Source organism: Octopus bimaculoides, chromosome 18, assembly GCF_046866305.1.
Source record: "Octopus bimaculoides isolate indiv1 chromosome 18, ASM4686630v1, whole genome shotgun sequence".
Taxonomy (NCBI): domain Eukaryota; kingdom Metazoa; phylum Mollusca; class Cephalopoda; order Octopoda; family Octopodidae; genus Octopus; species Octopus bimaculoides.
In genome coordinates this window covers 29,986,248-30,010,709 of record NC_142945.1, presented here as the reverse complement: position 1 = coordinate 30,010,709, position 24,462 = coordinate 29,986,248, and the positions used below count along the sequence as shown (strand labels likewise).

General features: G+C 36.5%; 1 protein-coding gene across 3 annotated transcripts in view; it reads left to right on the top strand.

The window, feature by feature from the left end:
• Positions 1-24,462, top strand: part of LOC106873766 (unextended protein) — a 129,814-nt gene that overhangs the window by 53,856 nt on the left and 51,496 nt on the right. For 2 of the 3 annotated variants that reach the window (XM_089365954.1, XM_089365956.1), the window contains exon 2: positions 21,817-21,960. In XM_089365954.1, the coding sequence (XP_089222080.1) occupies positions 21,828-21,960 (133 nt within the window). In that variant the 5' untranslated portion in view covers positions 21,817-21,827. Of the gene's footprint in view, positions 1-21,141; positions 21,202-21,816; positions 21,961-24,462 lie in introns of those variants that run through there. The other variant, XM_089365955.1, reaches the window with a different exon arrangement.

Genomic DNA, 24,462 nt, shown 5'->3' with positions numbered 1-24,462 from the left:
ATTCCAGTAGCTACTTTGAACATAATGCAAAATGGTGCATCAACATCTTCTGCCCAATATGATACAATTCTGGCGAAACTGTGTAGCAACAGATCGCCAGCAATTGCTTCATCAGAAATTGCCGTCCTAGCTCCTGCTAAAAGGGATTACCCTGCTATGTATAATCAGGGCAGCGCAAAAAGTTGTTTTGCACAAGCATTTCTATAGCCAATTACACGGATGAAATTTACGTATGCTTAATAATTTTACGCAAAACAGCCTTCAGACTTTCCCTATTAATTTCATCGTCTTTTGAATTATGAACATATTTACATCATAAAGGTTTTTTCGTTGCAACGCTTTCTTTTTTAGTTGATTTGCACCTAGCAAGACTTATTGTAGATGGTGTAATAAGTCACACCCAGATAACGTCGGGTTATACAGCTAGTATATATATATATATATATATATATATATATATATATATATATATATATCTGTATATTATATATATAAGTATATTATATACTAGCAGTATAACCCGGCGTTGTCCGGGTGTGACTTATTACGCCATCTACAATAAGTCTTGCTAGGTGCAAATCAACTAAAGAAGAAAGCCTTACAACGAAAAAACCCTTATGATGTAAATATGTTCATAATTCAAAAGATGATGAAATTAATAGGGAAAGTCTGAAGGCTGTTTTGCGTAAAATTATTAAGCATATTTAAATTTCATCCGTCTAATTGGCTATGGAAATGCTTGTGCAAAACAACTTTTTGCACTGCCTTGATTATACATAGCAGGGTAATTCCTTTTCGCAGGAGGTAGGACGGCAATTTCTGATGAAGCAATTGCTGGTGATCTGTTGCTACACAGTTCTGCCAGAATTGTATCAGATTGGGCAGTAGATGTTGATTCACCATTTTGCATTATGTTCAAAGTAGTTTCTGGAATGTGTTGAATTGATGCAGTCTGTTGCTGTCTTTTTAAACCGGTTGCTTTCTTTCCCCAGCAAATTGTCTTGTTTGGAGGCATAATCTATGTACATATTAAAGAGAACAACAAAAGTTATAACAGTTGGCAGGGCTGGTAGTTTTCACATTTCGGTAATTTTTCAGATTAACACCCGCACGATTACGTAACCGTAATCCTTAAACCCTAACCCTGACCCTAAAACCGTAACCATAACACTAACCCTCATCGTAACCATAAATTTAACCGTAACCCTAAAACCCCAATCCTGACCCAAAAACCGTAACGCTAATACCCTAGTGAAAATCGCGCGGGTGTTAATCTGAAAAATTACCCACATTTGTAATGAAGTTCACTGATTTGCAATGTGTTGTCCATAAGCTCCGTAGTTTGTATATTTACAAAACTTTGACGAACATGAGTTATCTTGTAGTGAATGCTTGTGTGTACGTGCGCGTGTATGCGTTTGAGAGAGGGGGGAGAAAGGAATAGAGAACGGGAGCAATGAAGAAAGAGAAATTGAGGAAGGGAGAACGGAAGACAGTTATAAAATAGCAATGTGTGCGCATGTTTATATAAGAAACACACAGAAACTAAATCTTATATCTATAATGTTGATGTGTGTATGTGTTTATGTGTATGTTGTTGTTACAGATCATGTATGTGTGGTTGTGTGTTTTTACATTTCTATGTTATGAAAAATATGTTAAAGGTAGAGGGATAGAAGAAAGCTACTAAATGGCAGAGAGGAAGAAGAACGAAGTAAGAGTAAAAAGGTAGAAGGAAAGAATAGTCTTAAAGCAAGTTAATTTATGACTTTGTATGTATCACTTTCTCTCGCTCTCTTTTACTCTTACTCTGTATATTTTATGTTGAGCGCGTGATCGATGTGTAAGAACGCCGGTACAGGTAGAAGGGAAGAAATATAAAAGTTGCTAGAAACAACATCCAAATCTCCCTTAAATCACACAAAGTAAACAGAATTTAAAAAATCTAATTACTGCACTGGAAAGTTCCCATCGAGAAAATTTCATTGATGTAAAAATTTGTACGTAAAAGTGGAAAATGTGGATTTCTATAAACTTTTAAAAAGGCTTCACACAGATACAGAACTTCAGCATTATACATTAAGATGGGCAACACACACACACACACACACACACACACACTAAATAAAAAAGAGTGATAGGTATTTGTATGTATGTGTGTATTAATGTGCATTCTGTGTGTATATATATATGGTCGTAAGTAAATGCGTTTTAAGAAAGATATTAAGAAAATTCAGTTTGTAAGGAATAAATGTTTGACTGTCGATCGTATTTGGAAGAGACTGACAGGTATTTGTACATATATATCAGTGTGTATTCAAAAACATCTATATTTACACTTTAAAGTTGGTTTTCACACTCAACCCTGTTCTGCAGAATCAGTGTAGCGACGGGAGGTTTGTACCCATCTCTACGTTCTGAGTTCAAATTCCGCCGAAGTCCACTTTGCCTTTCATCCTTTCGGGGTCTAAAAAATAAGTACCAGTTGGACACAGGGGTCGATATAATCGACTATTCTCCACCTGCCCGAAGCCGCCCTTGTGGGAAATATTTTAAATAATAATAATAATAATAATAATGACGTCTGCCGATCAAGCTCCCAACCCACAACTAAGTCTTAAGTGTATATATATATGGGCAACACACACACACACACACACACACACACACACACACACACACACACTAAATAAAAAAATGTTAGTAAGTAAAAGTGTTTTAAAAAAAATTGTTAAATTTTCAGATTAACACCCGCATGATTTTCACTACAGTGTCAGAGCTGGGGTTTTAGGGTTAGGTAGGGAATCGTGTGGGTGTTAATCTCAAGATTTACGAAAAGATTTTCAAAAAAACTCACAGTTTGTAGGGAATAAATGTTTGTTGATTGTATTTGAAAAAGATGTGTGACTATTTTGTTTCTGTTGTTATCATGGTGAAGGACGAGTTAGAAATAACTTACAATTCCCGCCAATTAGAATGAGGTATGTATGTATATATGTATGTAGTATTAAAATGAAACCATTAAAGTGAAACTGTCATTACAGTATCGAAATGTGATTGTTTCAGTTTTGATACTGAAATAGTTTTCTTTTACTGTCAGTGTTTCTCCTTCCTTTCTTTTTGTATTTGTTGTTGGATTGTTCGTAAAGGTTCATAAGAGAAAGTAGGAGTTGAAAGGATTTGTATTAGAAAGAGGAAATTAGATTTTATTAGGGAGAAAATGTTTACTCGTGTAGTTTTATGGATTATATTCATTATTAGGAATTTTTGGGAGTGAAAAAATGACGCAGTGACCTAACAAATTATATTTAGAATATTAGTTGCAATTCTTTAATCCAAGAAATTTGGAATTGTGTAAATGTATGAATTTTAAACATACACACAGAGAGAGAAAATCTGCCTTTTATAGTATATATATATATATATGTATGTGTGTGTGTGTGTGTGTGTGTGTGTGTGTGTGTGTGTGTGTGTGTATCTTATCTATAAAAAGCAGATTTTCTGTGTGTGTGTATATGTTTAAAATTCATACATTTACACAATTCCAAATTTCTTGGATGAAAGAATCAGAATTAATATTCTAAATACCATAACGTAGGTCACCACATCATTTTTTTCCGTCAAAATAACTCCCACTTACAAATAAAATCGATAAAACTACATACAAAATCATTTTCCCCTCTAAAACAATCTACTTTACTCATTCTACTCCTAATGCAAATCGTTTCAATTGCTACTTTCCCTCATGAACGTTTACGAACGATCAAAGAAAAAGATAAAGAAACGAAGGAAAAAGAGTGAGAGTCAAATAAACAGACACACTACCAATCATACGTAAATACACACATATATATGTACCTATTGTTACCAATGACCTCATTCTAATTGGCGGGAATTGTAAGTTCACTTTCCATTTCTAACTCCGTCCTTCACCATGATAACAACAAAAAAAAAATAGCGAGTCATCTTCTTCAAATACGATCAACAAACATTTATTCCCTACAAACTAGGAGTTTTTTTGAAAATCTTTTCTTAAATCTTGAGATTAACACCCGCACGATTACCTACCTAACCCTAACCCTTAAACCCTAACCCTAACCCTAAAACCCTAACCCTAACACTGTAGTGAAAATCGTGTGGGTGTTAATCTAAAAATTTACCAATCTTTTTTAAAACACATTCACTTGCTACCATATATATATATATATATATATATATATATATATATATATATATATATATACAGACAACACACACTCATACATACATACATACATACATACATACACACACATACATACAAATAAACACATACATACAAATACCTGTCAGTCTTTTCCAAATACGATTGACAGTTAAGCATTTATTCCCTACAAACTGAATTTTAAAAAAAATCTTTCTTAAAATGCATTTACTTACTACCATGTATATATATAGAGAGAGAGACAATACACATTAATACACACATACATGCAAATACCTGTCAGTTTTTATTTATTTATTTATTTGCCGTTTCTTATCAACCTTTCCCACTTCAATTTTACGAATACTTTCCAAGACAATTTCTCTGTACAAGTAACTTTCACATCAACAGTCAAGCATTTATTCCCTACAAACTGAGTTTTTTAAAAATCTTTTTTAAAATACATTTACTTACTACCATATATTTATATATATATATATATATATATACACACACATACACACACACAGAATGCACACTAATACATACACACATACATACAAATACCTGTCAATCTTTTTCAAATATGATCGACAGTCAAACATTTATTCCCTACAAACTGTGAGTTTGTAGGGAATTCTATCAGTGGTTGAACAACTTGTAATAGGAGTAGAAAGAGTAAATTAGATTGTTTTAGAGGGGAAAATGATTTTGTATGTAGTTTTAGTGATTTTTTCGTAATTAGGAGATATTTTGACCGCAAAAATGATCCTATGACCTATGATATTCTATTGTTACCCCTTACTGAGAGTGTTGCAATGCTCTTTGCAGGGCTTTCTATCGAGTTGCAAATCGATTGGTTGGGCGTAAACTTATATCAATCTTTGCTTCAATAATCATAATTGAGTAGAATCATTAAGAGTACTTTAAACCAATTAAGCCCCGAGCAGTGCCGGGTACTTTTGCTAGTGTACATATATATTTATGTATATTATATATATGTATACTATATATGTATATATATATATATATATACATATATGTATATATGTATGTTTATTATATTTATTAAAAAGATATATATGTGTGTGTGTATATATATATATATATGTGTGTGTATGTTATATGTATATATCATCATCATCATCATCGTTTAACGTTCGCTTTCCATGCTAGCATGGGTTGGACGATTTGACTGAGGACTGGTGCAACCGGATGGCTACACCAGGCTCCAATCTAATTTGGCAGAGTTTCTACAGCTGGATGCCCTTCCTAACGCCAACCACTCAGAGAGTGTAGTGGGTGCTTTTACGTGTCACCCGCACGAAAACGGCCACGCTCGAAATGGTGTCTTTTATGTGCCACCCGCACAAGAGCCAGTCCAGGGGCACTGGCAACGATCTCGCTCGAAAACCCTACAAGGCCAGTCAGGCGGTACTGGCAACGGTCACGCTCAGGATGGTACATCTTATATGCCACCCGCACAAGAGCCAGTTCAGGGGCACTGGCAACGATCTCACTTGGCTTGCCGGGTTTTCTCACGCACAGCACATTTCCAAAGGTCTCGGTCAGTAGTCATCGCCTCGGTGAGGCCCAATGTTCGAAGGTCTTGCCTCACCACCTCAGCCCAGGTCTTCCTGGGCCTACCTCTTCCACGGGTTCCCTCAACTGTTAGGGAGTGGCACTTTTTCACGCAGCTATCCTCATTCATTCTCACCACATGTCCAAACCAGCGCAATCGTCTCTCTTGCACACCACTACTGACGCTTCTTATGTTCAGCTTTTCTCTCAAGATACTTACACTCTGATGGGTATGCACATTTACATTACACATCCAGCGGAGCATACTGGCTTCATTCCTTGCGAGCTTACGCATGTCCTCAGCAGTCACAGCCCATGTTTCACTGCCATGTAGCATGGCTGTTCGTACACATGCGTCATACAGTCTGCCTTTTACCCTGAGTGAGAGTCCCTTTGTCGCCAGCAGAGGTAAGAGCTCTCTAAACTTGGCCCAGGCTATTCTTATTCTAGCAGTTACACTTTCAGCGCACCCACCCCCACTACTAACTTGGTCACCCAGATAGCGGAAGCTATCAACTACCTCTAGTTTTTCTCCCTGGAATGAGATAGAAGTTGTTTCGTGTTTGTTCACAGTGTTTATTGCACCTGAACATCTGCCACATACAAAGACTAACTTTGTAGTTAATCTGCCTTTGATATTGCTGCACCTCTTATGTGTCCATAGCTTGCACCGGGTACATCTTATAGAGTTACTACCTACTCCTTTACTGCATACTGAGCAGGGCCATCTACCTGAAGGGGTTTGTGTTTTATCTACCTTCCTACTTATTAGGATTTTGGTTTTTGCTAGGTTGACTCTAAGGCCCTTCGATTCTAGTCCTTGCTTCCACACATTAAACTTCTCCTCTAGTTCTGATGGTGACTGCGCAATTAGTGCAAGGTCATCAGCATAGAGGAGCTCCCAGGGGCAACCTGTCTTGAATTCCTCTATGATCGCCTGGAGGACTATGATAAATAGGAGGGGGCTGAGGACGGAACCTTGGTGGACCCCTACCTCTACCCGGAATTCATCACTGTACTCATTTCCAACCTTCACCTTACTGACAGCATCTCTGTACATGGCTCGCACAGCTCTCACTAACCATTCTTCTATCCCAAGTTTCCTCATTGACCACCAGATAAGGGATCGGGGGACCCTGTCAAAGGCTTTCTCCATGTCAACGAAGGCCAGGTACAGAGGTTTATCCTTGGCTAGATATTTCTCCTGCATCTGTCTCACTAGAAATATGGCATCAGTGGTGCTTTTACCTGGCACGAACCCAAACTGCATCTATGTGTGTGTGTGTGTATATTTTGTATATATGTATGCATACATATGTATTATATATATATATATATATATATAAATGTATGTATGTTTATTACATATATATATATATATATATATATATATATGTAATAAACATACATACATTTATATATATATATATATATATATATATATATACATATATATATATATTATATATATAAATGTATGTATGTTTATTATATATATATAAATGTGTATATGTTATGTATATATACACATAATAAAGAGAATGAATGGGAGAAAGAGAGTCTGCCAAATGTCGACCCAACAGAGGGACCAGCTATCCGAGTTGACAGTACCATGGTAGATAAAGCAATTAAGAGTATGAAGACAGGGAAGGCTCCCGGCCCATCAGGAATCACTGCAGACATGCTCAAAATATCTGGCAGTGTTGGCTATAGCCTAGTCACCCATATTGTTAACCAGGTGATACATGAAGGAGTCATACCCAACGACTGGTGTAGCAGCACCATTGTCAACTGCTACAAAGGTAAAGGTGACGCTTTAGATACAAATAATTACAGAGGTATCAAGCTGTTAGATCAGGTAATGAAAGTCACGGAGAGGGTCAAAGCCCAACTACTTAGGGAGCGGGTCAGTTTAGATGAGATGCAGTTTGGGCTCGTGCCTGGGAAAAGCACCACTGATGCTATATTTCTGGTAAGACAGCTTCAGGAGAAATACCTAGCCAAGGATAAACCTCTGTACCTAGCTTTCGTTGACATGGAGAAAGCCTTTGACAGGGTGCCCTGATCCCTCATCTGGTGGTCAATGAGGAAACTAGGGATAAATGAGTGGTTAGTGAGAGCTGTGCGAGCCATGTACAGAGACGCTGTCAGTAAGGTGAGGGTTGGCAATGAGTACAGTGAAGAATTCCGAGTAGAGGTAGGTGTCCACCAAGGTTCTGTCCTCAGCCCCCTCCTATTTATCATAGTCCTCCAGCCTATAACAGAGGAATTCAAGACAGGATGCCCCTGGGAGCTCCTCTATGCTGATGACCTTGCACTAATTGCTGAGTCACTATCAGAACTAGAGGAGAAGTTTAATGTGTGAAGCAAAGACTAGAATGGAAGGGCCTTAGAGTCAACCTAGCTAAAACTAAAGTCCTAATAAGTAGGAAGGTAGAAAAATCACAAACCCCTTCAGGTAGATGGCCCTGCTCGATCTGTAGAAAAGGCGTAGGTAGAAACTATATAAGATGCACCCAGTGCAAGCTATGGACACATATATATTCACACACAGTTAAAACGCTGTTTGATTTATTTTTTTCAGCATACAATTTTCATCATCCCACTACCGAGTATGACATCACCCCTTTCTTCCTTATTCATCTATCACCCCTTCCTTTCTCATTCATAAACATGAGTATTGTTATAGTAGATTATCTCGGTAACCATGGGAGCTATAAAAAAATACAAAGCCCAGCCATACCACCGGATCATTCTACACATCTGTGTAATGTTTCGCACAATTCCACCCAACTGTTTGACTGTGAATCCCAAAACAAGAAAGAATCGCCCATGTCAAATTTGTAATATATATATATATATATATATATATATATATATTATATATATGTGTGCGTGTGTGTGTATTATATGTTTATAAATATACATATATGTATATGTATATATATATATATATATATATATATATATATATATATATATATATATATGTGTATATATATATCTATATATATAAAAATGAGAATGTGTGTCTGTCTGTCTGTCTGTCTGTCTGCCTGTCTGTGTGAATCCCTAAAACTCGAGAACTATGCAACCAATTTCATTCAAATTTTACAGATGCCTTACTTAGGGTTCCAGTTGTGTTTTAGTAAAAAAAAAAATTTTAACTTCTTCCAGAGTTCGAGCCCACAGCAACATATCTCCTCCACTATTTAAGTATTACGTGTCAAAAGTGAAACAAAAACACTCATGTCAAATACTTTCACTTTAAAAATGAAACTATTCTACTAACTGAAACAATCACATTTCGATACTTTCAGAGAGAGAGAAAGAGAGAAGGAGAGAGAAAGAGAGAGAAAGAGATGTATATGTATACATATACATGTATATGTACACATATATGCATAGATATATATATATAGATATAGATCTATATGCATACATGTATATGTATACACACGTGTCGATGTATATATATATAGATGTACATGTAATATGTACACATATATACATATATATACATGCATACAGATATCTATACATATATACACCCATCACACACAAACACACACATTAGTCATTTGTTTTCTTATCCAAAACTACGTCAAAAGTACTGAACGGATCTTTATGAAATTTGGAAATTATATTCTCCATAACTCCCATGAAAATTCATATATTTTTGATGTTGATGAAATTTTAACCCGAACATAACAGATGAGCATTATTTGTAATTCAACGGTACAGCAGTGTAAGACTACCCTTTTAGATATACTTTCATTGTGATTTCTGCAATGTGGTGCATAAATTGTCAAGTAAATGAGACGCATCTTTGCCTCCACTGATTCACTTACAAAGTGTTGAGTAAAATTATTTCGTTGCAGACCTCCTTTGGGTCTTTTTATTATCACTACGACACACATAGTCCCCAGTTGGTAACATTGATTTCAAGGCCCTCCTAGATGAGAGACTGGCATTCCACTTAATGTTTATGTTCCATGCTGGCATGGATTGGAGAGTTATTAATGTAGAAATATGGTATCGTAGCTACTAACAGTTGAGGGTTGCGTAGTCTAGACGGCGTTTTTAGATTTCATTATTCTCTTTAACTCGGGCAAAGCCGGGTATTTCTGCTAGTATATATATATATATATATACATATTTGTTTTGCAAGATTTTTGATGTGAAATCGTGTGTTGAAACAGATGTTGTATTTGGGGATGGTCATATTGCCAGTTTAGCCAATAAAAAAACGCACAATTAAATACAAAAAAAACACACACAAAAAAAAGAAGTAGGTATAAACATATGAACAAATAAATAAATAAAAACAAAAATAAACGAACATGTATTAACAGAGGATACAGATAATACAGGCACTCCCCATACACACATGCACTTACAAAACATAGATGCACATAGAGGGATACACATGCGTAGACACATACAATAGGAATACAAAATACAAAATGGCTGATAGTTAGCAAGGTGGGACACACATAAGAAAGAAGAAAGCAAAGGACCACTGATGAGGTCACAGAAGTGTGACGAAAGAACTCTGGACGAAATAGGATTAATGTAATGTAATATAAAGCTGAAGCAAATTAACACCAAATATACAGTGTGTGTGTTTTTTTTATTGGCTAAACTGGCAATATGACCATCCCCAAATACAACAATATATATATATATATATATATATATATATATATATATATATTTATTATATGTGTGTGTGTATTATATGTTTATATATATATATATATATATATATATATATGGAAAAAAAAGTCAAGGTAGAAAATGCTAAAATGATTTTATAAAATACATTTCAGTACCGGTTTCAGTCATTGAGACTTTTTCAACTGTAAGTATGGAAGACAATTAAATTTTGGAAAAATTAAAAGAAAAGTTTTTTAAAAGAATATTTGCATAGTATTCAAATACAACATTTTCCTTGTTTCTGCCTGTCTCTGTCTCTCTTGTTTACTCTTGTGGGCTCAAGGTCATTGTGAATTCTTGGCAGGGAAGAAGGAGGAAGAGGAGAAGAAGGAGAAGGAGAAGAAGGAGGAGGAGAAGAAGAATGCGGGAGTGCCATGATAGTAGTAGGATGTTGAATGGTCAAGTGCCCTGAAAGTGTATATACATGTGTATGTATATACACATGTATGTGCATGTATAACATATAACTTAGAGGACAAGTGGAAGGTCTTAGAGGACAATCTTCTGGAAGCTGCTGACCAAATCTGTGATTGGGGTAATTCCTCCACATAACTGAGAGCTATGTTGTGTTGGCACTGTGAAGTAGATAGGGCCATGAAAGTGCAGAGACAGGCTTGGAAAGACTGGTGAAATGGTGTCTTAATGATAGATAAGCCTCTGGTTATTGGGAGTTACCACTGAAATGCTTAAAATATATGGCAGAGTAGGATACACTCTGATCACCTGTATAGTCAATCAGGTTATTTTGAAAGGTGTCAACCCCAATGACTGGTGTAGCAGCATTATAGCCAACTTCTACAAAAGTAAGGGAGATGTCTTAGATAGAAGTAATTACAGAGGCATGAAATTGCTGGATCAGTTCATGAAAGTTAGAGAAAGTGTTATGACCCAATTAATTAAGAACAAAATGAGATAAGGTGACGTTTTCCTGAAGGGAAGCAATTTGACTTTTTCGTGGTTGAGAGGCACTACTTATGCTATTTCAATAGTCAGACAACTGCAGGTGAAGTATTTGAGTAACAATAAACTGTTGTAATTGGCATTTGTTGACTTTGAGAAAGCCTTCAACAGATTACCCCACTATGTAATATTGTGGACTACGAGAAAGTTAAGGGGAGACAAGTAGCTTGTAAAAGCTGTACAGGCCATGTTCAGAGGTTCTGTTAGTAAGGTGAACGTTAACCATGAGTACAGTGATGAATTTAGTGTACAGGGAGGCATTTATCAGAGTTTGGTTCTGTCACCTATTCATTATTGTTCTCCAGGCCATCACAGAAATTCCTCTGGGAACTGCTATATGCTGATGGTCTTGCTCTCATAGCAAGTTCTGTTACAGAAAAGCAGGAATTCCATACAATGTACCCAGTGCAACCTATGGACACAAGAAGTGCACTGGTAATAGGAAGGGTAACAGAGAAAGCAGTGTTTGTCAGTGGAAGATGCACAGGAGCCATAAAGTCTACAGTTACATGGGAAAATGATTTTCTCATATGCTCTAGAGGCTATCTAGAGGTAGTGGCTTATTTTTGCTACCTATGGAACCTAATCAGCAGTGGAGGAGGATGTACAGATTGTGTAATTACTAGAACAAGAATAAGATGGAGAAAATTCAGAGCTTTTACTTCTGTTGGCAACCATAGGTCTCTCTTTTCAAGTGAATGGAAGATTGCATGATGTATGTGCACGAACAGTAATGCTACATTGTAGTGAGATGTGGGCCCTGAATGCAGAGGACATGTGATATGAGAGAGGAATGAAATTAGCATACTCTTCTGGATGTGCAATGTCAATGTACACATGTGACAGAGTGCTAGTGTATGGAGAGAAAAGTTAGGCATGGTAGGAATTAAATGTGGTGTACAAGAGAGAAGACTGGGCTAGTTTGGTCATATGGATGTAGACAGTTGTATGGAGAAATGCTGATCATTTAAAGAGAATGGATCTTGTGGAAGAGAGAGATGTTTGAAGACATAGGATGAAGTATTGAAGGCTGATCACACGACACTGGCCCTTACAAAGGAGATGACAAAGGACTGAAATTTCTGGTGCTTTTCTGTACTCAAGAAAACACATTCACTACAGCAGAATTGATATCCTAAAACCACCTTGGTAATGCTTGTCCATGAGGAGCCCTGCCCCATCCACATTTCCATCGTCTCTACCTGTCTACCTTTTTCCCAACACTTCACCTCCTAGCATCATCACTTCTCTATACTTACTACTCTCTGAGTCATGGGTCTTGTATTGCTGTCACACTCACCTTCTGGAGAGGTTCTACCGACAGTGTCTACACACCATATTCAATTTCTGCTGTGCACCATATCTATTACACACCATATTAAATATCTGGACAACCATTAACAATGGCCTTCTCCAACAACCTCCCTCTTTCATCAGTGATGACAAGTATGGCTTCTGCATAGATAGATCCATTGGAGATTTACTCTCTCTCCTGACACTCACCAGTGGACTTTTGCTTCGGAGAAGTTCAGTGAAAGGAATATTGTTGTCTAGACATCAGCCCAAAGCCATTGACTGTGTCTGGTATTCATATCTCTTATCAAAACTCCCTGCCTAAAAGCTCCATCTATCTCATCAATAGTTTCCAATCTGAATGTGCCATTGTGACATATGTTGATGGAGCTCTTTCTGCCTCACTCTCTTTTGTACATCAATGACCTACTTGCCACCACATCCAACAATCTTCACTCTTATGCAGATGACATAATCCTTCATTCTACTGTAACTTTTCTAAAGATGCATCACCACCATCATCATAATATGCACCAAAACTGCATTGCTTCTATAAACAGAAACTTTAAGAACATCTTTCAGTGGGGCCTTACCAATGGTGTCCTTTTTATCAGCAAAAAACAAAAAGCAAAAAACTGGGACTACACATATCTAGAAAACACCACTGCATCACACATCCTCTAAACAAGTGGCACTCAGCTAAAGCACTTACAGTTGCTACAAATGCTTGGACTCACTATCACTGAGAATCTTTTCTGGTGAAAGCCCATCCTTAGCATAATTAGAACCACATCCAAAGACTAGCCCTTCTTTTCAGGGCCAGAAGATTAATCTGATCCAATAGTTACTGGCTCTCTACAATATTCAAGTTAGGCTCACAGTGGAGTACTACTCCTACAACTGGAATGGTGTTGTTACATACACAAATATTATGGATCACTTTACAAATATTGTGGATCACATCCGAGTAATTAATGGACACACTCCAGCCTCTGATTCACAGGCATGCTGCCTCCTTTATCTGAGTTTTTTGTAATGGCTTCTGTTCTTTGGAATTGCTGGTCTCATAGCCCCACCACTCAAGCTCCTCTGATCCACTTGTCTTTCCATCTCTCATCATTCTTGGTCTGCCTGACTCTCTTGGCCCCACACTAATCATTATGTTCAGACGTTTCTCTCAAGAATATAAACCCTCTAGATTCTTCTTCCTAGTCATGTCTTCCCTACACATGGAATGATAGAGGCACTTAAGGTGCCACTATCATTCCATTTAAACTGGCAAAAGTTAAAATGAAATGGCAGTGAAATCAAACTCTTGGAGGGTTTGTAATGATCATGGGCACTGCCCCTTCCTCCAAACTCAACAAATAAAAAATAAAATGAAATTATCATCTTTGTTAGGTATTTACCATTAAATGGGTAGGTTAGGCTGCTAGGTTGGAATAACATTTCTATGATTTTGGTTGTTTTGGTTATCACAGGAGGTTTGGGAGCCTATATATCAAACAACTGCAGCTGGATTTTATACTGTTTCTGTTAAAAGTCTTGTATGCAATAAGGAAATGTGTGTTTAACACTGACATGAGGTTCTTTGTTATATTTATAGATACATTCATGCTACATATAAGACAGGAGTAGATTATTTTTTCTGTAGCTTATTTAATATATTTGTTATGGGAGGGAATGACTTTGTTAAAGTTTCTCCTATTAACACCTTTCTCCCATCCTGATTATTCCTCTTACCTTAGTCTTCTTCTCCTGTCAGAACATAATGTGTAACAATATATTTCTTTCCCTTCCTTATTACAAACATTTGTATTCTGTACCTGATTAACTCATTCTCCACTCCCTAGCTTCATTCTGTCTTTCTGGTCACCGACCTTTCTTAACACTTCCTTCTCTCATATTCAACCTTTATAACATATATATTCTCTCCAACAACAGTTCTGGCAGTATTTTTAGTTTGTCACTATCCACACAAACATACTTCACTTTTATCATTCTATCCACTAATCTACACCCACTCTACAAGTTCATTTCTCATCACTATGATTTATTATATTTTTTAATATACTATTTATATTTCCTTCACACTGAAGTGTCTGAGACAGCTGTTGAAAACCACCTGGCAAGACAAGGTTCCAGACACAGAGGTCCTCTCTTGAGCTGATCTACCAAGCATTTACACACTGCTGTAGAGAGTGCAAGTGAAGTGGCAGGCCACCTTGTTTGATTGCCTGACAATTGACTCCCCAAGAGACTGTTTTACAGTAAACTGGTGGAAGGCAAGTGCACACAAGCTGGACAGAAAAAGTGCTTCAAAGACACACTGGCAGCCTCACTGAAGAGCTTTGGCATCAACTCTGACACCTGGAGAGCAAAAACACAATATCACCTTGTATGGTGAAGCTGCACCAACAGAAGTGCCACCTCCTACAATCAGAACAGGATTACTGGCGCTCAAAGAAAACATGGACTATGTAAGTCCTAAGTCAACTCCTTGCCTTCAATTCCAACAGACTATCAGTGTCTGACCTGCAGCAGAGCCTTCCAAACATGCATTGGATTGGTTGGCCACAGATGAACATATTGTGCCTTCATCTTCTCCCATGTAATGTCCTTGATCATCATTGACAATGACAGACAAGCTAATAATACTCCTCCTTTGTCATTCTTGTGCTGTTGTGTGTTTCAGGATTGAGTTGGTTATGTAGTATCATTGTCTATTTTATTGGCTTCAGGTATTAGACTATGACCATGCTGAGGTACTACTGTCTTCAATGGTTATTGTCAACTGATTCCAGTACTTAGTTTGATACCTCTTTTATCAGTCTTTTCTGTTTAGTCAAACAGAGATTCATTTTGCACAGTGGATTATCACTCATGTTTCCTTTATACTATCTCGTTCCGAATATGCCTCTTTTTAAATATTTGTGTGGATTAGTGTTCCCATGTAAAAATTTTTTTATGGAACTTATTAAAGAAGATAAGGACTTATATAATGAAATTATACTGAATCTTGGTCTATCATCAGTCATATTTCTGCTCACTGATAATGTAATGTCCTATTCATATTCTAATCTTGAAGATTTTTTGAAAATGTGTTTAAAATATAAATAATGTACTTGGTTAAAATATTTTATTTCTAAGAAAAATCACAACCCCTCTATACACTTAGCCTCCTCCATAGTGCTCCTTTTACATTTACTGCACCCTTATAAACTCACTAGCAGAGGCACCCAGTATTGCCTGGGAATGAAATTGTTCCTTACATATTGGAAAAAAAAATGCAAAGTATGTTGTATAGAAATTTATTCTAAATTCAATTTATTCTTCAATTGGGAAGTCAATTCTGATTTCATAATGACAAAAAAAAACAAAAACAAATAATGATAATAATAAAAAATGAAAATACAAAATTTACCACTTTTATGAAGGGAGATATATTCAATCACATATGTTGAAGGAAATTATGTAAGAGCTGGGTAAACAACATTCTTTGTTTTCCAGTTTGGAGCATAGACAAATAAGTCTTGTAAACTACCAACCCTGGAACAACCAACATAAAGTTGACCATCAGAAAAGCAAGGATCAATTAACTGCAAGCCAGTAGATTGCAAAGTCACACTGGGAATTGTGTTTGAACTCAAGTGGCACGTCTGTTGGTTTGATTGGAATTCTCAGAATGAAAATCTCTTCCCCAGAGGCACATCCAGTGATGATGGTAGCTTCTATTGTGGAGGAGTTCAAGGTGGCTCAAGAGAATTGAGGAACTCTGTTGTGTAATGGACAGCTTGACTTTCATCAAGGACTGAATCAACTGATTTGTACTCCTTAATGACTGTTGGAAACTTATTCATTAATTCGTGGTTAATCTTTGCTACTGTCACATTTTTTGGAGCAAGAATTGCTCTTCCACACAACCATTTATATGAATTATACTTATTACTAAAGTCTGGAAATACCCTGCTCTTCAATTCAGCTGGGCAATTTACCATGATAGCAGTATGAGCCAAATTGATACGAGCATTCCCATCAAATGGTACTTTCCCATTTCCTAATTGGAGGAGCCAGGCTGAAAATTGTTCTGCACATTGGTCCCCATGTAATAAAGCTTGCATGTTAGTATTGAAGGAGAATTACTGTACTTTATTCCATAGGTGTGAAGACATAACGCATGCTTATATTTCATCAGATCTTGTTTGTCTCAGAATGTCTGTGTGAAGTCTCTTGATAAAACTAATGTAACTCCTCCCATAGATTTATTGTTGCCTCTTATGCCCTGTAAGGTTTTATCAAGAGCTTTCATTGCACCTGTATTTGACATGGTGCATCCATCCCAAATGATCAGGTGACATTGGCGCAACACTTCTGCTGAACCTGAACTTTTGTTTATGTTACAAATTGGACTGTCATTTGTGACCAGGTTTAGTGGTAATTTAAAAGCAGAATGAGCTGTTCGTCCTCCTGGGAGAATGGTGGCAGCAATGCCAGATGATGCTACAACTGCAATTCTTTTTTATTGCCTTACCTTAGAGAGAAGCAATGTTGTGACAAATGTTTTACCTGTACCACCAGGAGCATCACAAAGAAAATTCCTCCACTTTTTTCTCTGACTAATGAATTAATTTTATCATATGCACAACGTTGTTCTGGAAGAAGTTTACATTCATGTTCATTCACAATGCAACCAAATTTGTGATGTTATAATTTGTCTCTCTTGCTATATCCCTTGAAGTTAAATCAATAATTTGATGGTTTGATTTTGGCAGTCCAGATCCACATGCTTGCAAATTTTTGCCACCCATGGCTAAAACTTGATCCTCAAATTCAATCAGTGCTTGGTTAAAAATTGTTTCAGAGAACTGAATATTGATATCTGGTTTGCCTGTTGAACTGCATATTTCAGTTCTCAGCTATGTTCTCATGATGTTTCATCCAAAGCTGTAGGGGACTGCCAAGTTGACATGTTCAGTATAATTACTGAAAGGTTATGAAGTTTCCTTGGAGAATCTGATACTAATTCTTCAGCCAATGTAAGGTCCCAATGCTCATGCTTTTCTAAAAAACATTCTTGATAGCATGCTTCCCTATAAGTTTCACACACATGACCATTTACCCTCATTGAATCTTGAAATGATTTGGGACTACATACTTCATGCAAAAGGAGCTGTAAGTAGTAGCATTCTGCTTGGCTTGGGTGGGCACTGTAAATTCTTGCAAACATCAGCCCCACATTTCCTCTTGTGTCATTTATTGTTTCTCCAGGTGTAATACTTGAGTAATTGTGGGTAAAGGAGTTTTCTTGCATCTTCATCTACTTGACACAACTTAAAAAAGGCAGTAAGGGTAGTTTCTTTTGGAGAAAGTGCTTGTTGCAGGACTGTTTGTTTTGTAAAGACAACCCTGTGGCCATTCTCTAGATGGACACTCAGATGAATGATGGCTGGGTGCTTCTCATGAATGGGAAAACTGAAGATGCACCAAAAAGCCTCATTGGTACTGATGTATTTTCCTCTGCCGTACTGCACAACTTCATCATTTTTATTCATCTGCTGACTGCCATTCTACATAAGAGTGTATGTTGCAGCATCTAAACCTTTGTTTATATATTTGCAAACACACTTGATAAAGTTAACAGAGTTGCAGAAGTGAACAATCACTCTGGCTACCTGTACTCGTCTTTGCTTCACTGTAGAATACTGATCATTGACATCTTCAGGAACTTTTTTGAAAATTAAAATGAGTTACGTGAATATCTTCATAAGAGTGATTGAAATACGAGGGTGAGTCAAAAAGTAATGCCATTTTGTTTAGGACAGGTATAATTAGCAACACAGAAACATGTATCATACATCAAAATGAAGCTGGTCCTCTGTGGATCACATCCCTTCTTCTCAACATAGTCACTGTTTCTCTCAATAGCAATATTCCACACACACACGTGGTACACTTGTCAATAAAACCAAACTGATCCAGCTCCTTTTTATTTCAGTATAAATTTATCTATGAACATTTTAGGTACTTGATATCTTGGTTTGCTGTTGTACTTTATGAAAAATAGAGGAATTCAAGTAATATCAAACAAAAGTTTTGATTGAAGAAAAATATTTTAATCTTAATTTTTATCTGCCAACTATTTTCAAGCAGGAGTGGCTGTGTGGTAAGTAGCTTGCTTACCAACCACATGGTTCCGGGTTCAGTCCCACTGTGTAGCACCTTGGGCAAGTGTCTTCTACTATAGTCTCGGGCCAACCAAAGCCTTGTGAGTGGATTTGGTAGACAGAAACTGAAAGAAGCCCATCATATATATATATATATATATATATATATATATATATATATATATATATATATATATATATATGTATGTGTTTGTGTGTCTGTGTTTGTCTCCCCAACATTGCCTGACAACCAATGCTGGTGTGTTTACGTCCCCATAACTTAACGGTTCGGCAAAAGAGACCAATAGAATAAGTACTAGGCTTCCAAAGAATAAGTCCTGGGGTCGATTTGCTCGACTAAAGGTGGTGCTCCAGCATGGCTTCAGTCAAATGACTGAAACAAGTAAAAGAGTAAGCACTTAAGAATTTTGGAATGATTTTTGAATAATAGTCAATTCGTTCAAGTGTTGGGTTCTTCTTTCTATTCCCCAATCCCTGAAATATTTGATAAAATATACTATAGCATCTACTCAGTATTTCAGGAAAATGTGTTCCATTTCTATCTATAAAGAAATATAATTCAACAGCAATATGTTGTCAGTAGTTGTTAAAATAATATCAATTATGTGAAATGTCTACAGTTGCTTAATTCTGTCTGAAACTCATGTATTAGTCTGCATCTTTTTTGTGTTTCTGTCTGTTACTCTAATACCTGACTGCTGTTTTTTTTTTTATATTCACCCACATCTTTTACTTGAGCATACTTCACTTGTTGATAGAAATTTTCTTTTGGAAATGTTTATGCATAAATGTTGTTTTGTTTATACTGTTTTACCTTAATTCTTTATTTTATTTATTCTATTACTGTATTGTTTGGCTTTAATTTGTATTACTTTAAAAAACCTTTTGGAAGTTAGAGATAGCTGACTGATCTTTTATGATAGTTCTTACTTGTCCTGCCACCCTCCTTTCCTATTTTGCCTCTGTTCTGTTGTTTTAAATTTAGTGTTGTATTTCTGTGGCAAAAATAAATCCACATTTCAAACAATGACTCCTTTAATCATTTTAAATCTCTCTTTGTCTTTCATTGCTTCTATAGAGTCAGCTTTACCAGACTTTCTCATGTCTCTTATTATTAGTCTCTTGTGGTGAAAGCCATGTTGTTGCACTTTAAATTTGCAAAACTTTTGCCTGTGGCTGTAATGAGGACCTCCTAAGTTGCTTTCCTAACAACTATTTCCATTTTAGAAATAATACATTTCTAAATCTCTCAGAGAGATTTATGCAGTAGTGATACAATGAAGTAGTTGTATGCTGTCAACTTAATGTGACAGTCCCTTGAAGGGAATAATACTGCTGTTGGTTAGACCTAGGAAGCTGCACCGCTTCCTGTCGGCCTTGACACATTTCCTGTGTCCTTATGTTTCCAAGGGGAAGACAAGCACCTCCACCCAGCTAAGCCTGCATCTAGGTCTAACCAACAGCATACAACTACTTCATCGTATCACTACTGCATAAATCTCTCTGAGAGATTTAGAAATGTATTATTTCTAAATTTGAAATCAGTGAATGTATTTCACTAGAATTATTATATGTTTACAACAGCTTGACGGGCATCTTCGACTAGCAAGTCATGCTACTCCAGATTGATGACGAGCAAAGACTCAGAAACATGTCTCTGGATGCAGGCTTAGCTGGGTGGAGGTGCTTGTCTCCCCTTTGGAAACATAAGGACACAGGAAATGTGTCAAGGCCGACAGGAAGCGGTGCAGCTTCCTAGGTCTAACCAACAGCAGTATTATTCCCTTCAGGGGACTGTCACATTAAGTTGACAGCATACAACAACTATTTCCATGTCTTGGATTAGAACTACCTGACTGCACAATTGCAGACTATGAGATGTCTTGGTACAACTATTTTGGTGCTCCTATTTGACATTGCTAATTTGACAATTCTCTCATTTTAATCTCTCTCTCTCTCATCTTTCTCTCTCTCTCCCCCCCCCCCCACTCTCTCTCTCTCTGATTATATTTCTCTATGTATATGAGAGAGAAAAAGTGTTTACACTAATTGTGTTCAATTAATAAATTGTAATCTCTCTCCCCCCTCCCATTCCCCCTCTAACCCCCTGTCTCTCTCCTTCCCCACCCCCCCTTCTCTGTATGTGCATGTCTGTGTATATTTGTGTTTGCCTCCAGTGCCAAAAATACTGCTGCCAAAACAAATTCTATATCCAGTTAGGCATACCAAACTACTGACAGCCAAATAGCTATGCCTAATTGTCTTATTCCACCAACTGCAGTATGTACCAGTAATGTTCTTTTTACTCTCTCCTATTTTATTAAATCTGGTGCATTCAGGTTCAGTAATATCTTCCACATTTATATTTCCATACACTTGTTACTGACTTGCTGTTAATTTTAACAATGACCACTGCTATGCTGATGATATTATGTCATACTCAGTCTTTTATACACAGTGAGGAAAACTCACCATAGCACTTAAGGAGCAAGTTACTACAACAACAGAACATTATAAAATGCACACACTGGAAGTCACCAGAGTTAAGCTGCCACTGCAGTATGAAAGACATTGTTATGAGAGGGTAGTATTTGTATGCATATACAAACTCCCAAAAAGCCAGATTGATCCATTGGAAGCCTATAACCAGATACTGTTTTTGAGAAAAAGTGATATCAGATAAAATGAAATAGTAACTTGTTTTTTCAAACTGGTTGCATGTTTGGCATAGCGGATTGGTAGATTAATCATATCTACAAGTATAACATATAATTGGGGATACTGAGAAGTGATGCATAGAATGTTGGGAATATCATCACAGCTAAATTGGTGGAGGAAGATGGTGATTGTGATGAATATGATCATAACTTTCTGTTTAATTTCTTTATATTGCAGGTCAGTCTCATATGGCTATAGTGCGAAGAGTGAATAATGAAGGAGATGGTGATCCTTACTATGAAACTCTGGGCATCATTACAATGGAAGATGTCATTGAGGAGTTGATACAGTCTGAAATTATTGATGAAACTGATACAGTTCGTAAGTGCTAAGTTTAAAATTTTTTTTTTTATCATTTTAATCTTCCTGCTGCAAATAATTTTGAGAGTCTCCTTTCACAATTTTTAGTTACTCAGATCTTTCTCCTATACTGGTATGGAAGTATGAAATCAAACAATTGGCAGTGAATCACAAATCCAGTTTATTAGATATGTCATACTAAAATCATCACAATGTTGAGTGCATTGTGGGTATGTTATGTAATGTTGGATATAAGCCATCAGCGTATAGAATAATCTGGGTTGTAGCCACAAAATGCTACCCAGTTTACTACCATCTCTGACTCTGGATTGTCTTTAACTGAGTTGACTTGGTTGCAAGCATTTGGACCAGGTTTCTGACAGAGATGTATCTCCATCTCTTTGTACACTAACTCTCACTACTCTTTATTTTGCATAATGCCACTTTTTGTCAAACAATATCAATAGTAAAGCTTTCCCAGCAGAGACCAAATAATACAAGATCTGGTCTTAAGGGCAAACACCAGGAGTCTGCCCTATCAGCTGGCACATTTCCTCTTCCTTTTAGTCTGTTACTGTTATTAAGTAAGCATAAGATTTAGAGATGTGCACCTAAATCTGACTTAGCTACTTACAGGGATTAAAATAGAGGTAGTTAACTACAACAGACCAGATTAAAGTAGAGATAATCAACTACAACAGACCAGATCAAGTACAAGATTTGTGTCAATTTAAAGGAACCAAATGTTTTCTCAATTTGCTGGACAATTTCCTTTCCTTTACATGATTATTTGTGAACTCTAATCCATCTTAGATCCACACATTTTTTCATTTAGCCAGAGAATGAACTTTTTGCAGCACCTCTGAGATAGATGTTTGGTGAAGAATTTATTCTTAGAGCAAATACCTACCCTGAATATTTGCAACAAAATGTATTTCAGTAAAGCTGCCAGAGTCAGGCAGTGGTGTTAAACTGGGTGACAGATTTAGTGTACCATCCTGTGCTTCTGTGTAAAAACACAGTTTACACTTCAAAATGCCCAATTTTCTGAATTGATCACTTCTTTATCTTAAGAAGGACTGCCACTTCCTATTGGATGGTAATTCAAGTGGAACAAGAAAAATGCTAGAATGAATGTTCATATATCAGTTGCTTAGTGGTTTGGTTTATTAAAGCTAACTTCTAATTGAACATGTGAAGTTCAACAATTAAGATGAAAGAGACAGAAAATAGAAAATTTACACAAAAAATAGATAAGATTTTTTTTTTCATTTTAGATTTTGATAGTGTTTACTGTTTATTTTTTTTCTTATACTACAAGAATGCAATTGACAATGTTCCTCATTACTAAATTCATTTAATGTGATAAAACATTTAATCAACTCAGCTTTTTCAGTTACCTCTAACAATAATACCAATATTTGTACCAGTCACAGAATTTTACAAAGTTGCTTGGCTTCTTTAGTAATCCTTTAGTAACCCAGTTAACCCAGCTTCTTTAGTAATCCTTTAGTAACCCCTGTTATCCTTAATAAAAATTACTTATTTTTAAAATGAGAACCATTTACTTTAAGTTGAATTTTAAAACAATATGCTTGTATTAAAGGTGGAGCAGTAAGATGTTGAAATTTTTTATATGTGTCTGCGATTTTTCTAGTTTCTCCAAGACTGATTGACTTGCTGTAGTCACTGTTCAACATGAACACTTTTGAGCCTGTGTCTGTAAGAAAAATATTTACAGCAAGGAAATTCCAGAGGATTATAGTGCAAGGTTCTGGAGAGAGATACTCTTGTTTGTGCTATGTAAAGGGCTTAACAGACTTTGGTTCTGTGAAGTATGTAAAAGTACATACTTAGGAGGATATTCTCAGTTAACTATTTAGCCATTTCCAATGGAAATGAAATGAAATGTGTTTGTTGCTAGAATTAGTAGAACCTCAACAAGTTGGCTCACTTACAACACCAAGGTTTGAGAGGTGGCAGAGTCATGCAATAAGGCTATATTGTGCTTTGGTTAGGATGATCTACTGGGCATAAAGATAGCCGTACCTGGGTCAAGCTGGATTTGAAGGTGGAAAAGATCAAGGTTATTTGGTGTGTCAGGGATATGATAAGATAATGCTACTATCAGAGCAGGACACCTACAAAGCTATTGAGCAGCTTGTGGTCAGCTATATCATAGACCATGTATTCTGTTATCATGGTATTGCAGGGTAGCCCAAATTTGTTGCACTGAGTTTCTACTTTGGACAGGAGGCCTGAGCAGATATAATTTTGTCTATTAGCAAAACAATATAATTGGCAGATCAATTAGTGTTGCTGAACTTACCCTCCTGGAATTCCTTGGTGTAGTTCAGAATGATACTCACTGGAATTACAACAATATTTAAATTTACACCAATGAGAGAGAGGTTCTATGTGGGGTTACAATCAAATCTTCCTCTATTTATAATCCTAAGAAGTGAAGGCACATAGAATAATGTGTCCAAGATATGTACTACCAAGAGAAGAATGAGATAGATG